We start from the raw sequence: 14677 nt of genomic DNA on the forward strand, positions 1-14677 counted from the left end.
CTGTTGGGCCCCACGAAGTTCCTTTGGTTTTTAGTAGCTAATTGATCTGAGATCTCCAGCATCTTGAAAGCTGGAAGAGCATCGACTTCAACAACATGGATAGTTTGCTCCAACCTCCTGCAACCTGTTGTGTCAACAACGCCCCCTCTTCTCTGTTTCAAATGCAGTTCCCCAAAGTTAACACCTGTGTCCTGTGTGGTTGAGCAAGAAGTTCCAGCGGTTGAATTTGTCTGTGCTTCGGAGGACTTTTAAGATTTTAATCAGGTCCTCGCATAGTTTTCTCTGTTGAAGACTCAAAGGGAGCATAGGCCATTTCTTTGATCTCATGAATGTATAAAATTAATCTTTTCTAAGCTGATTCCAGAGCAGCATTTTTTAATTCTAGTGACCAATGCTGTTCACAATTTTCTAAATGTCTTATGAGTGCACCTTACATTAACAATATCCCATGATTTCACTTCCACACTTAAATATTTATCTTAACATCCTGTTTGCCATTGTTTCCCTAATGTCTTGAAGATGATAAGCACCCATTTTCTTCAGAAGTAGCATCTTCAAATGCATTTTCTTATAGTTTAGACTAATTCCAAACAACACTGTGCAGTTGTCTACATTAGTCATCTGCCAGGTGCTTGCCCAGTTCTGAAATTGGTCTTTTCAAAATGCTTTGATCCTAAAGACTCCTACGATTTAGTGTTAAATAATCCTGTTAGTTTGGTATAACTTGAATAACACTTAAATTACATTACCTCAGCTTGAGCACTCACCCTTTAACTGTGCCTTCTGTTTACATAAATCGATTTTCAGTCTGAAGACATGCATGGCCTTCAATGCCAGCAATCAGAGGGTTAACCTTTATGAGGAACTTATCATAAAACCTTTGAAAAATTAAATATACCCTACCGTAAGCTCTGCTTGTATCCTATACCGCTAGAGCAAGCTTTAAAAACCAATAGGTTTTTGTTCTCGTGTATACCTGTGACTATATCCTCGCTTGACGAATGAATATCTTCTGCCTGCATACGCGTATGGTCTCTGGGTTTTCTTTAGATTGTCTGCAGCTGTAAAACAAGTTGCCCTTCGGGGGATAATAAAGACGTCCTCAACACCTTCCGCTTCCAAACCCCCAAGTAAGCTGCTCCTCGGTAGCATACAGGGGAAGTGAGCAGTTGCTTTCAGACTGAGCGGAGATGACGACGACAACAACGACCGGCGTGTTGCAAATGCATTGAACACCACGCATCATCTGCACGAGATCCCGGGTCGTCTGAGGGCCTTTAGGTATCGGTAAGCACAGCATAGACTTAACTGACTGACTGCATCCACTAATACAGGCTTCCTGCGCACGGCTGGGGCGGGTCTGTCCAGCCCCGAGAGGACGGCACCGCGCAGGCGCGGGCGGCTCCACGGGCAACGTACAGTAGCTGCAGACGGAGCTGGGTGGGCGAAGCCGCCGTGTTCACGCGTTGGGTTTGATTATTTTGTTTGTGTTTTGGGCGAAGAAAGAGTAGCAGCCCGGCGATTAATCGGGAAGGCAGCGAGAGGTGGTCTGCGTCACTGCCTCCCCCACCCTGCTGTGTGGGCTGTGAAGGCGAAAGGATTTGGGGAAGACGGTGGAAGAGAGTAAACACGGGGGATTTAAACACCAGTATTTTTCCCCCTCCCCTGCGTTAACTACAACAGAAAAAAAGAGGTGGCGGTGGCTGGTTGGGACTGCGCCGATCGGACCTGCGAGAGGGCGGCTCTGCGCTCCGAAAGGACGGCCTGCGGAGCCACTCGGGACCAGAGCTGCGGGATTCACAGACCGGGGGGGGAGAAACCATCCTAAAGAAGCTCCCTGTCGTGGGGGTGCGGGCGAGCCGCCGGACTGCCCTGCCCGTGTGCTCGACCCCTTGCCCGTAGCTGCAGGCTCTGCTGCGCGCAGGGCGGTGCAGCTGCTCCGAGCTCGGCGCCGCGCAGCGGGCCGGGAGGACCTGGGCTACACTGTTGCCGTCGCTGGCGGCAATGTTTCTGGACAACCACACGTCTGAAGTTGCGTGATTGTGGGGGTCTCTAAAACAAGACGTGCGACACTCAAGCCATGGTGTTTCCGCGGACTTGGAGTTAACTGGGATTTCTTTTTTCTGCCCCGAGAACTTCTTGCGCTTTTAATTGAAATTCGCATCCTCCTCCCCCCTCCGTGCCCCGGACATATATATTCTGCTTTTTTTTTCTTTTTGTTGTCGCCCTTGTCGTTTTCCCGGCGTGTTGCTAACCGGTTGCCCACTGAAGTGAACGCGTTGCGGGGGGTTTCGGTGCGCAATGAGGGCGGCCGGGCTGTGCGTGAGGCGAGGGGTGAAGACGTGAGGAACAGCTTGGGACCGCGAGAAGGAAGCAGCTGAGCCGAACCGGGCCGGGCCGGGCCGGGGAGGGGAAGGGGGTGGTGGAGACGGTGCAGAGCCCCCCTTCTATTTCAGCGCTGTGGTTTTGGGGGTTCAGGGGGAAAGGGTGGGTGTGTGTGGGTGAGGTGTCATGGCCAAGACTGAGAATGGGCTGCGGTCTTCCGATCCGCAGAACCTGCGGGGGACGAGCGAGAGTCTGGCCGAACGGGAGAGCAGCTCCTTCGGGTCGGACTCGGAGGTCAACGGCTTCGCCAACACGGAGCGCCAGACGGACAGATATGGGTTTATTGGAGGAGCCCAGCAGCACACGGGACACTCGTGAGTAGCTATGACGAGCACGTCATTTTATTGACCTTATTTTCTTCCTGTTGTTGTTGTTGTCATCCGGCGTTGTCCGCTTTCGCTCAACAGCGCAGTGAAACTTGTACCTGTATTCCGGGGGTTAGACTCCCCCCCCATGGCTAGGCCGTTACCCACGTGTACCGTGGTTTTGCTGGGGAGTGGGTGTCGCGCACTCTGCCTTGTGGCCCCCGTGTCGCGTGGGTGTGTGAAGTGTCGCGAGTTGGGTGACGACAGAGGCGGCTTGTCTCTGCAAAATAAGCAACACCCTGGGGAAGGTGGTGATACTCAGCGTTATCGGAAATTCACTCTTTTAAGCACTGAAGGGGGGGACTTATAAGCGGTTGCTTTCCCTTCTGAAGCTAGCCATGTTAGGTATACCTCATGCACACACCTAAGAAGTGCAAGAGGTTCCGGACTGAGGTGGGCTGTCCAGGGGGCTTGTGTTGGTGAGCACACCAGCCTGCCATCAAGGGCCAGGCTCTGGTTGCTGTGGCTCAGTTGTGTCTGAGTGTGAGATATCCTCATTCTTTAATTTGTCAGGATTGTGTGGGCTTTCCGGCAGCCTTGACTCAAAGCTAAGATTAGGAAAGACTCAGGTTGCTGAAAGGTCACTGAAGCTCCTCCTAATGAGTAGGGCTTCTGAAAGCGTTTTTGTTAATGCTTGAGAGTCGGTCGCACCCGAGTGTGGCTTCTAACTGCATTTTCTTTGCAACAGGATGAGTATTTATAATGGATTTTCTATGGTTTCTTAGCAACCAGTTACCACATTTGGGTGTTGTCTTGGATTATATGTCAATGTTGCTTTAATTCATACTTAACTGGCCAGAAACACGGTGACTAACTTTCGTCAGTTGCTTGAGTCCACGTAGCAGGATCTTGCATTCGATGCGCAAAATGAAACGGGCTAAAAAAAAAACAACCTCTTTTGTGAGGTATTCCGGCTCGTGACAATGGATTGCAATCCAATTGGATACTGGACATTGGAACTGAATTACAATCCAGTGCCACAAACGATTGAGCATACAGTCATCCATATGAAAATGGGATTGCATTGTCTCCTGCTTTGTACTGTGCTTGGAGCTGCACTGTGTAAGTATCGAGGCTCAGTCCCAGAGTTTGACGTTTGAATCTGTTAGGTGTGTGTTCATGAAATCTTCCGCCCGGTTTCCACCACCTGTACCCCTTGGACTCGGACTTTTATCTTTTATCTGAGGCCATGTGAGCTTTTAAGATCACATGGCCTCAGCTTTCATTTTTACGCTGATGATACTCAAATATACATCCATACTAAACCCGACACTGATGTGGCTGTCTCTATTTTATCTAATTGCATCTCTGACATAAAAATTTGGATGACTCAAAACTTCCTTCATCTTAACTGTGACAAGACTGAAGTCATGCTTATTGGTACCCCCCATCAACTTCGTAAAGCCAGTCCTGTAACCCTGTCTGTAGATGGCTCTGTACTTGAGGTCCAATCAAAATTGAAAAACCTTGGGGTTATATTCGATTCTGGCTTAACATTCGACCCACATGTACAGCATACTGTCAAAACATCTTTTTTTCACCTTAGAAATATCGCAAGACTACGCCCTATGCTATCATTAACTGTGGCTGAAAAGCTGATCAACATATTTGTATTCTCTCGAATTGACTACTGCAATGCTCTACTCCCTGGGGTATCTAAATCTACTCTGAACAAGCTGCAGTATGTCCAAAATTCAGCAGCCAGAATCCTGACCAGGTCTAGTGCAAGTGTTCACATTACTCCTATCCTGGAGTCCTTGCACTGGCTTCCGGTCAAATTCCGCGTAGACTTTAAAATCCTCATGCTCACCTACAAGGCTTTACATGGCTTGGCACCTCAATACCTGTCTGAACTTTTATCGCCCTACTCCCCACCTCGCAACCTCCGCTCTTCAAATTCTGCCCTCCTTACTGTCCCCCAAGCCCGTCTACATTGTATGGGCGACAGGGCCTTCTCCTGCCATGCCCCCAAGCTCTGGAACTCTTTGCCCAAGGATATTAGAGAGTCACCTTCTCTAAACTCCTTTAAATCCAGACTCAAAACCTTCTTCAGAAAAGCCTTTACTTAACTGGTTCCATTCTTCACCCCTCTGCTCTTCTTAATACCATCTTCCACGGTCTCCTCTATTATTATTGTTGTATTGTTGTAATTATAATTGTGTCCTATCTTGTGAAATTTTCTTATTTATTGTTGTAGTCTTCTTATTTATTGTTTGTCATCCTGTAAAGCGCTTTGAGAAGCCACCTTTAAAGGCGCTATATAAAATAGTTTATTATTATTATTATTATCTTAAACCGCAGTCCAAGCTTTCCTTGCCTGGCCTAACTGCTTGAATCTGTTGAGACTTGCTGTGTGTGTGTGTGTGTGTGTGTGTGTGTGTGTGTGTGTGTGTGTGTGTGTGTGTGTGTGTTGACATCGAGGTAATGACTCAACAGCCGTAATTAATGCCGGACTTGTTTAGGTGTCGCAAGGCTCTTATGTTCCAGTTTGGAGTATGTGGCATTTCAGGTCCAGGCAGTGGTGGGAGGTAACACAATGTGAAGATATGCACAGAGCACCCCGCCGGTCAAACTTGAGTAAAGCCTGATGACGTGGCTTTGTGCCCTGTCATATTAAAATAAGCATATGGCACAATACTAAGTACCGTGGAGCAGCACAAACATGGCCGCGTATAGTCAGGCTTGACCTCGTGTAGGCCCTGATGCAGATGCTCGCCTGCCTAACAGAAGGCGTATTGTGTTTGCAGACCTGTAGTGGAGAGACTGGACAATTCCATCACGATCAGAAGCTCTGTGTTAAGCTGGGTCAGAGCAGGTCTGTATGGGTGGAGTACAGTTATGTCAAATGACATCGTTCTGTTGTAGGCCTACAGCAAATGCCTTTTCTCTGGGTTTAGTTTGGCGGTTGCCTCGCTTGCTGCTTGAGAGAGGTGTACTGCAATCACAGGGTACAGGTTCAGTAAGAAACGCACAAAACTAAACACGTCCTGCTTTGTGTCTCTTTGCTTCCCTCTTTCCGATTCCTAACTGGCCATGTTAAAGTGATTTTGAAAGTGGAGTCTGCTGAGACCGTAACCTGACGTGTAACAGCTGTGATGGCAAGAAGAGCATGTCTGGTTCTTCAGTAACAGAACAATTAAGAGCTAAATATGGCCCTTTTAAACAAGTAATAAGGGCTTAAGGACAGTAAACCAGTGTTGGAGCATTTAGAGTCACCTGCCTCCATTGGTTTTTGTTGCTTGGTTAAGCCCAAGCAGTTCTGCTTCATAAACAGGTTGTTTTCATACTGCGCTTGATGTCTGAGCTCAGAATTGGTTGGCTCTGTTTAACCTGTTACTAAAGCAAACACGCTGAGCAAACTCAGTGGAGCTCCACAGGGTGAGAACAATGGGCTCTGAGCTCCCAGCTCAGACGCTGGCTTGGATCTGAGAAGTGGTTCTCATTCCCGGTCACCGCTACACCTGAGCTCTGAGGTCCCATTGAGTGTTCCTGCTCACCAAACTGCTTGCTCGAGGAGAACTTCTTGGCCCATTCCTGCAGCTCATTCTTTCTCAGTTTCCAAACAGCCTGCATCTGATGCGTCGTTGCCAAGAAATGTTGTGGCCAGAACTGAATTCTCTCTCCTTGTCTTGGTTACTCAGCAGTTGCTGCCTTGATTCTTTTTTAAGCAGCTGTTTGTCTGTGACCTGTTAATGATGTTGAGACATAGGTGTTAAAGTAACTCTTGAGTGGCTCTTAGACTCCCACAGTAAGAATAATTTGTTCTTTAGAAGCCCAGCTGCTTACAGAAGAACATAACTAGTTTGCGAAAAAATCTTTTTAGCTTTTAAACAAAATAAAACAATCGCAGGATTGTCTCCTGCCCATAAAAACCACAGGCACTCGAGGGCCAGGGCTGGTGTTGGTGGAGTTGGGATTGTGATTAAAGGTACGTGAATATCAGGGGAATGTGCTCAGGAGTAGTGGATTTAATGGATGTAGGTGACCTGTATTTCTCTGTCCGAAAAAATGAGTGAGGAGAATACCCATTTTTAGCTTTTTTGTACTCCCAAGATTTATAACAATTTACTGTACATTGACTTTGTTTTGTTTTTCACATTCCTGCAAATGCAGATTGTGTTTGACTCAAATATCTCACAAAGGTGCTGTTGTCAGCAAAGTGTGTGAAGATCACTTTCAAAACAAAAAAAAAATACATGACATCCAAGTCAACCTTCATGAAGGCCTTGTGGTCAACATACCATTTCTTGCTTCAATTTCAAAATTCTAGGGGATGACAGGACTGTGGAGGGGGATGAAGAAACAGTAAAAGACGTTATTTGATGAGGGTCTTCCATGTGGGTTTTTTTACCTTTCGAGGAACTGTGATACGATATGGGAAAGCTGACCATGCGAAGCAGCTCCGTTTGGCTGAGTTATTGATCCAGAGTGAATCCTGTTACCTGATGGGCACCAGCTGCCATGGCCAGGAAGTACTGCTGAGTGAGCTTGTAGTCCTGGCAGGTTTGTATACTGTACATGTGCCATTAGTTCTGACCTTGGTTGTTGGTGATCTTTTCTGTTAGGTGTTGAGCAGCCTTAACTTCTAACGTGTCTTGTACCGAACGTGTGGTGCCTTTCAAGCTGCAGGCCTTTGTGTCCTGCATAAAAAAGTAACTTTTTTTATTTTGAAGTGGGAAGTTTAACCCCCACCAAAAAGCATTAGATCCTTTGGTCTTGACTGTAGTTGCCTTTAGCTTGATGTCGTTGGTCTTAGTCTTTCCAGTTCGGCGGTTTGGGATTAGATCCATTCTGAGGATGTGAGCCAGCTAAGTCATGGAAAAGGTGGAAATGAACTGAAAAGAAGAACCAGGAGCAGGGTGGGGAGAAAATAAAAGGGTTTGACTGCTGGCGAAAAGCTGGATCCTTTGGAGTTGGCTAGATAAGAGCCCTGATGATCTTTTTTGCAAGACACTAAATGGGGAAAAGCCACTGAAAGTGGGGATCAAATGTGACCTGGTGCAACACCAGCAGAACCTATATCCCTGTAGAAAATTACTGGCCTAATTGTGTTTTGAAATACTCTTTCACATTAGGTTGTATAAGCTTCCTGGTTTGCAGTGCAGGAGGTGGCTGTTACTGCAATCAAGTATAGGAGCAACATTTTCCATTTCCTAGTTTGTTATACAGCGAGTGAGGAGAGGAAGGCCAGAGCTAGTCTTGCACAGTGAAGGGAAAGTAACTGAATCTGTTCTATCGTTGAGCAAAGGAGTCAGTGACGGGGATGGCTTCACGTATTTGTGTGCTCTGGGGTATTGATAGTGGATTCAATGGACTTCTTCAACTCCAGAATTTAAGATAGCCTAGAGGACATGAGTGAAAATTAAGGGGAAGTGCATTTAAGGCAGGACAGCAGCAGAGGGAGTCTAGCTGATACTCTGGCAGGTGAACGTGTGCTTATATCAAGAGCTGAATGGGCTCAGTGGCCTCCTGTCATTTGTCCAATCAATCAAGCTGAATAGGTTAGCCTGTTTCAGCAAGCACCTGGCATAAGGCACGATACATCCCCTACTGCCCCTCCAGTCTAGTTTTTTGTTTTCCTTCTCTTGCAGGCAGCATCCGCATTAAATTCTGCTGTGCTTTCTATCAAGCAAAGCTGTAGTGGTTCAGTTGCAGGAACTATATCGGTCACTCCAGCCAGGCAATGACAAAATGCAGCTGGAATGCAGTGTGATTATTTGTATTGTTTTCGGTTAATCTGTTTTTTTTTTCCAGCTTAGATTTTGTGTTGCTGTGGGAGCTGCAGTAACTGAACTTGCTGAAGAAACTCTCTCTAAAAATCTAACTTTTTTTTTTGCTGGATTAACGCACACTCCGATACATTCTTGTTGGGCCCGTGACTCAGAATGTCATCCTAAACAAATCCTCCTTTCTTCTGAAAACTAGGAAAAGGTTCAGATTTTATAGCTTGGCTCCGATTACTGTAGAAGCCCCATAGAAGGAAGGAAGCATGAATTTTTTATAAAGAAAATACTTGGCTCTGTAATCAGTTCGTCTTTGTGTTCCTTAACCTGCCCTTAATGCAATGAGGGGGAGCTTTAGGAACAGCTTACATGTCTATTATGTTCCGTAGGGGTGACTGTGGTAATATAGATGAACTTCACGGTCCCCTGGGTTACTGGTTTCACTAGTGATGCGTTTCATGTGTTTGGTTCAATAATTCCTGGCTTCCGTTACTAAGATACGTTTTGCTTTTACATTGTTTATTTCTTGCAAAAGCTTAATCACCTTCTCTGAGACCTTTAGTACTCAGAAAAAGTTCACAAACACCCTAGGATAGTCCATATTTCTAATATTTTATACTGAAAAATTGGGTCTTCTTGAAAGTCTTAATAAAAGTTAGAGATGCACGTTTAATCAGGTTAAGAACGAGATGTTAGATATTGTTTGTTCATGTTCATTTAATTAAGTGAACCTTTAGATTCAGTAACTGTTGGCACCACCTTGCAATGACTTCAGTGAGATGGTTCCTGTAGCTGTTTATCGGTCTCTCGTATCAGCTTTTAGTAATTTTGGCCCGTTTTTCCATATTGAACTGCTTCTTGTTGGTGACATTTAAAAGGTTCCTTGCACTAACAACTTGTTTCAGTTCTGCCATAACATTTCAATGGTGTTTAGATCCAGACTTCATCCATGCTGTTGTGGATCTGCTTTAATGTTTAAGATCATTGTCTTGTTGCTTCAGCTGGTGAATGTATGACCCACCACAGAGTTCATGGTTCTGTCAGTGATGGTAGCTTAGCAAAGCAGCCCCAGTCCAGTCCCTCCTCTGTGCTAGGTGGCTGGGATGAGGTTCATCTGTTGGAAGGCAGTGTTTGTGTTTTACCACACAAAGCATTTCTCATTGTGGCCAAAATGGTTTTTATCTGTCTGTCCAGCAAACATTCTTCTAGTAGTGTAGATCATCCACATTTTTTTGGATGAACCTGAGATTCTTTCGAGTTCCTGTCGAGTCATTTCCTGATAGTTAGGGCATGATCACTCACATTAGCTGCAGTGAAAGAGGCATTCTTTCCCTTAGAAATTAAATTAATCCTAAATTAATTAGGATAAAGGCATCATATTATACCAGCTGTACATTGCCCACGAGTCTGCTATCTTCTGCTTCATTTATCCCCAGAGATTACCCATGTGTCCAGGCGCTAGATGTCCGCTCTGGCCAGGACATGCAATCAGCAGGGAAATACTTCTGTAGTTGTCAGCAGGACATGGAGACCGAGGGTCCTCAAGGAAGTAATGCACGATATACCAGTAGTCAATTACTGTTCCAAAACATCTGGTTTACTTCTGACATGATCTGGACATTTTGACATAGGATTGACACAGGCTGCCTGGGTTCAGTACAGTCATGGTAAAAGATTCACCGATTTCAGTGCACTATCATCGTAGGAAGTGCAAATGATTTGTAATGCTGCCTGTCCTTTGCCCTCACTTGGTTGTCCCACTGAGAGTAAGACGCGCACAGTGGGAGTGAGAGCTTAGTTCACCTTCAGCTCTCGTGTTGCAAGGGCTTCCTGCTGAGACAGCAGTTGCAGAACTGAGCTGCTGAGAACTTGAGGGCACGCTGGAAATCTGACGGGCGGACTGGACTGCAGCCTTGATTTGCCACGTCTCTTAATCCCAGCGAAGCTGATCCTGTGCAATCGAACAACGCTGTTCACATCTGAGCATTCACTCAGATGTTCTAACATCACATGTGAGGGATTTTTTTCATCACCCTGTCCTGTTTGCAGCTACTGTAGTGTATTTTGAGTGAAATGAAAAGGCCCCAGTATTCTACAGTACTTCTGTACTCTCACTCCTCACTCACTTCCCTTGTACTTTTATTGCTTTTCCTGCCTGACATTAGTATTTTCTGGTTAACATTTTCACCAGGGCAGCTGAGGAGAGCAGTGTTTTCAAGCAGGTTGACTGGGTTGATGAGGATTGTGGCGTCCAGTCGACCTGTTTGATGTCTAAGTGCTTGGTAGCTCTTTGCCGATGTGAGAGGGAGAAGGAGAAAGCAGATGTGCCAGGGGTTTGGAACTTGGGTTTGCTTCAGTTTGACAGGGTTGATTTTTGAGGCCAGTATGCCAGTTACTTTTCACAGTCAGGACTGCGCAGCTCTGGTCTCATTAAAGGAAAATTACCCAAATAGCTAAAAGTCTGAAGATTTGCTATAAAAGTTTTAACTCCTCATCACCACGGGTATTTAAAATGCTTTTCTTCTGAAAGGTTCAGTAGTTTCTTTGGTGCTTCTTTTCTTTTCTTGGTTACTGGTGGAAATAGTCTTATTCTTGAGTAAAGAATGCTACACAGTTGTACCCAAGGCCGAGTCCATCCTTGAATAAAATCGTTACTCGAATGTTCATGTTCATTTACGTTAGCACGCTTTTCAGATCATCAGCAGAGAGGTTTCTCAGCAGATATGAGAACAGACCACTTTATTGCTGACCCTGTGTACAGAACTGTTTTATGCTTCGTTGTGGTAGGGAGGCCTATAATGTCTGTAGCCTCTTATTAGGCAGTTTTCATCTCTTAATTACAGTCCCAGAGATCTGCTAGCTTAGCTAATTATAGCCAAGACACAGGCTAAAATGCCATCTGGCTGCTACAAAAGAGCTGTTTAGTTTTATATTTTAAACAAAATCTCTTTCCGTCTGGAATGGCGAACAGAAACGCTGCTTGTCTGGAGATGGGGAGGGACCAGGGCCTCATGGCTGTAAAAGTCGCCTACTTTCAATTCCTTCGCTGACTGAAATGGAAACCAACTGTCATGTAGAATCATAGTTTTCAGGGGGATGCTTTGTGATTTGAGTCATTTCCTTAAAAAAAAAATTCTTCAGTACGATCAAGTGTGGTGTAAGGAACTTTTTGCTGAATTTTAACAGATAAAATGCATCAAATTTCCATTTTTGAGGGTCTGCTGAAGAAGAATCTCTTCGTGGGAGTTGAGAAGCGCATCAGCAGTAAGATGGAGTAGCAGGATTTTCTTGAGGAAAAAATGTAGGCATTCTTTAGTCAAAACTGTTTTGTTTGGGATGTAAAAGACAGGGTGTAACCTGTCGGTGCATAATAGGCAGTTATAGATCCCAGCCTGATGAGCAATGGGATTCTGTTTACTGCACTTGATCTTGGCAAGTGCTTGTTGAATTTCATCATAACAGCAACACTCCTATTAAAATGGAAGAATCTCCAGGCTAGTTTCAAAACAGGCTGAAACCTGATAGACAACTTTCCGTGCGTCACTGGCGAGGGCTGGCACTGAAGCCTAATGGGAAACATTCCCTTGGTGCGTAGATAATTGTAATAGAAAGTCTTTGTATTTATTTAGTGCTTTCAATCCCAAAATATCTCAAAGCATGTTAAATACAGGAGGGGAGCCTCATCGGGGTTTCCTGCAGGAAAAAACTGAGGCCAGAATCGCAAGTCTTGACAAACAATTTCAAAATTGTATGCTCATTACTTAAATTTTTTCCAATCAACCTAGACCTGATGCTAATACGTGAGATTTTCAGACGCAGGTGTGAGATTTAAGAGCTCTGCGATTACGTACTATCGCAGATGCTGGCTGGGAAGTTATCACGCTGTCAGTGGACCAGTATTTCACTATGGGTTCTTGTCTACGTTTGTCTGAGGTTATTGTGTTTGGCCAGGAGGCCCATCTAGCCTGTACAGGACTGCAGGAAACCCAGCTCTTCCTCAGCCATCATCTGCTGAAGAGCAGCGCCCACGTGTCAGGGAGGAGGCCCGGCTGTACAAGCCTAGAGTGGGATTTAGCTAGGACTCCAGTGTTGGCTTCCCAGCTCTTTTGGAAGAAATATAAACCTTGACTTAGTGGAGGAAAATGAAAAGTAGCTGGGTTTCCAAAATCTAACCATGAGCTTTCTTATCACATCATCCACTGTGGAGTCGCGGGGGAGCTAAGGCCAACCCCAGCAGGCAACAGGCACAAGGCAGGATACACTCTGGGCTGGACGCCAGTCCATTGCAGAGGGTTCCCAAAATATTGGATAAAATATTGCCACATGCTGTTTATGGCATGTCTGCCAGTGATTGAAGCTGCTGCAGAAATGCTTCCTCCAAGGCGCACCGTGACGGCAGCCCCACTGAGGCCTTTCTGCAGCCTGCCGAGAGCCCCGCCAGCCAGGAGTTTAAACACGTCTGTTTAAAGACGTGTCGATATGTACAGTATAAGGAAAGCAACTTTACCACTGCTTCATGAATGTCAAGATCTCATTTGATTATCTTCACTAGTGCTGCTGTGCTGTGCTGTTTCCAGATTGGCAGGCAAGTGGCACTACTGGCATTTGATTCAGGTCTGGGGCTGTGTGTGGAGTTCACATGTTCTCTCCCAGCCTTGTAGAAGTTGGCAGATGGCAGATGCATCAGTTTCCTCCTACAGCTTAAAGACATGCTGTGTAGTTTCTGTAAGTTGTCCCCCATGTACATGCTGTGTGCTAATGTGCGTTTCGGACAAAGGCAAGAGACACCTTGCGTCTTCTATTTCCATGATCCTTGAGTTTGAGGGTTTTTCGCAACGCATCTGAACTAATGAAGTCCACACCCTAACTAAGGGATAATTGGGATAAAAATACTCTCTATTGAATGCTCACGGAATTGGCTTCATGACAGTTCTTCTCCCCATTGATAGCTGGTGTGGTGAGTGTACTGGTGCGCTCTGGCTGCCGTCACATCATCCAGGCGGGGCTTTTCTAATTCCTTCAGCTCCAGCGCTGGAAACACTGGTGCTTGCAGACCAGCAGTAAATATGGAGGAGAAGCCTTTGTGCCTCATGCTGCATGTTTCTGTGCGTCCGCTCCTCGCGGTTTACCAAGAGCACATCTGAAAGGGCTGTTGACTCGCTGCTGTTAAGCTGTGTACCTGTGTGCTTATACACTTGCCGGCTGCATGTTGGTGATGTGGAAATGGGGCTGAGCTCGTGTTGAGTGTGGAGCGGGCCATTAATTAGATGCTGTGGCAGAGAAGTGTACTCCTCCTTCCCACGCGTTAATGAAATGTGCTGCTTCATGTGAATGCTGCAGATGGGAAAGGTGGCCATGTCTGTGCTGTGCCACGTCGCGATGCAGTGGAAGCAGTGCTGTCCTGCTTTTGCCATTTGGCCGGAGCTCTGATGAGGAGGATTGCTTTCCTATTGTTACAAGCTAGCGGGTTCAGGAAATAACCGCGTGCTAAATAAAATGTGAGGCATGTGAAGAATGGCACACGGGTTCTTTTTATTCTCTAGCACAGCTCTGTCCTGAGTGAGACTTGTCCAGACAAATATTTGTTAACACAACATGACTGCGCAATACAAAACGATAAGGAGTACGTACAAGTCTTAAGCGTTTCAGAAACCTGTGTTCCTACAGACCTAGAAACCCAGAATTCTGTAACTAACCTAAAAACAAGTCAGAAAGAGAAATTAAACCTGCTACCACCTGGAACTGAATCTCACTCCCCACTACCTGGATGCCAAACAAATGCTTCTCCAGACTAGGAGTGTGCCTTTGTTCTGAGGATTTTACAGTGCAGAAAACCAGAATTTGCTAAAATACATAGCACAGTGAGCCGTCTGTCGTAATGTTCAGAATACCTAGTCACAGTCTGGTCTCCAGGACTGATCAGATCAAGGTCCTCTCTCATTTGATAAGTTCTGAGGAAGAAGAGGGTGATATTTCTTCTTCTCTCTCCGTCTCCCTCACTGCCTCCTCTTTCCTGTTTCTCTGTCCTTTGCCTCCCTTTAGACTGCACTTGATGGGCTGTTAAATATTTATTCTTTCTTATGGAAGATTTACTGTGAAGTTAATAAACCACAGTAAATCATCCTGATTTTCAGATGATGACATCCTTAATTATCTATTTCTTTGCCTACCTACATCTATGCTAATACCTCAGACATACCCAGA

General features: G+C 45.6%; 1 protein-coding gene across 1 annotated transcript in view; it reads left to right on the forward strand.

The window, feature by feature from the left end:
• Nucleotides 1–1368: 1368 nt before the first annotated feature.
• tbc1d10ab (TBC1 domain family, member 10Ab) overlaps nt 1369–14677 on the forward strand; it is a 39481-nt gene continuing 26172 nt past the window's right edge. Inside the window, exon 1 of the mRNA XM_088618438.1 lies at nt 1369–2699. Coding sequence (XP_088474564.1) covers nt 2512–2699 — 188 coding nt within the window. The 5' untranslated portion in view covers nt 1369–2511. The remainder of the gene's footprint in view (nt 2700–14677) is intronic.

Source organism: Lepisosteus platostomus, chromosome 24 (genome assembly GCF_059453375.1).
Source record: "Lepisosteus platostomus isolate fLepPlt1 chromosome 24, fLepPlt1.hap1, whole genome shotgun sequence".
NCBI lineage: Eukaryota > Metazoa > Chordata > Actinopteri > Semionotiformes > Lepisosteidae > Lepisosteus > Lepisosteus platostomus.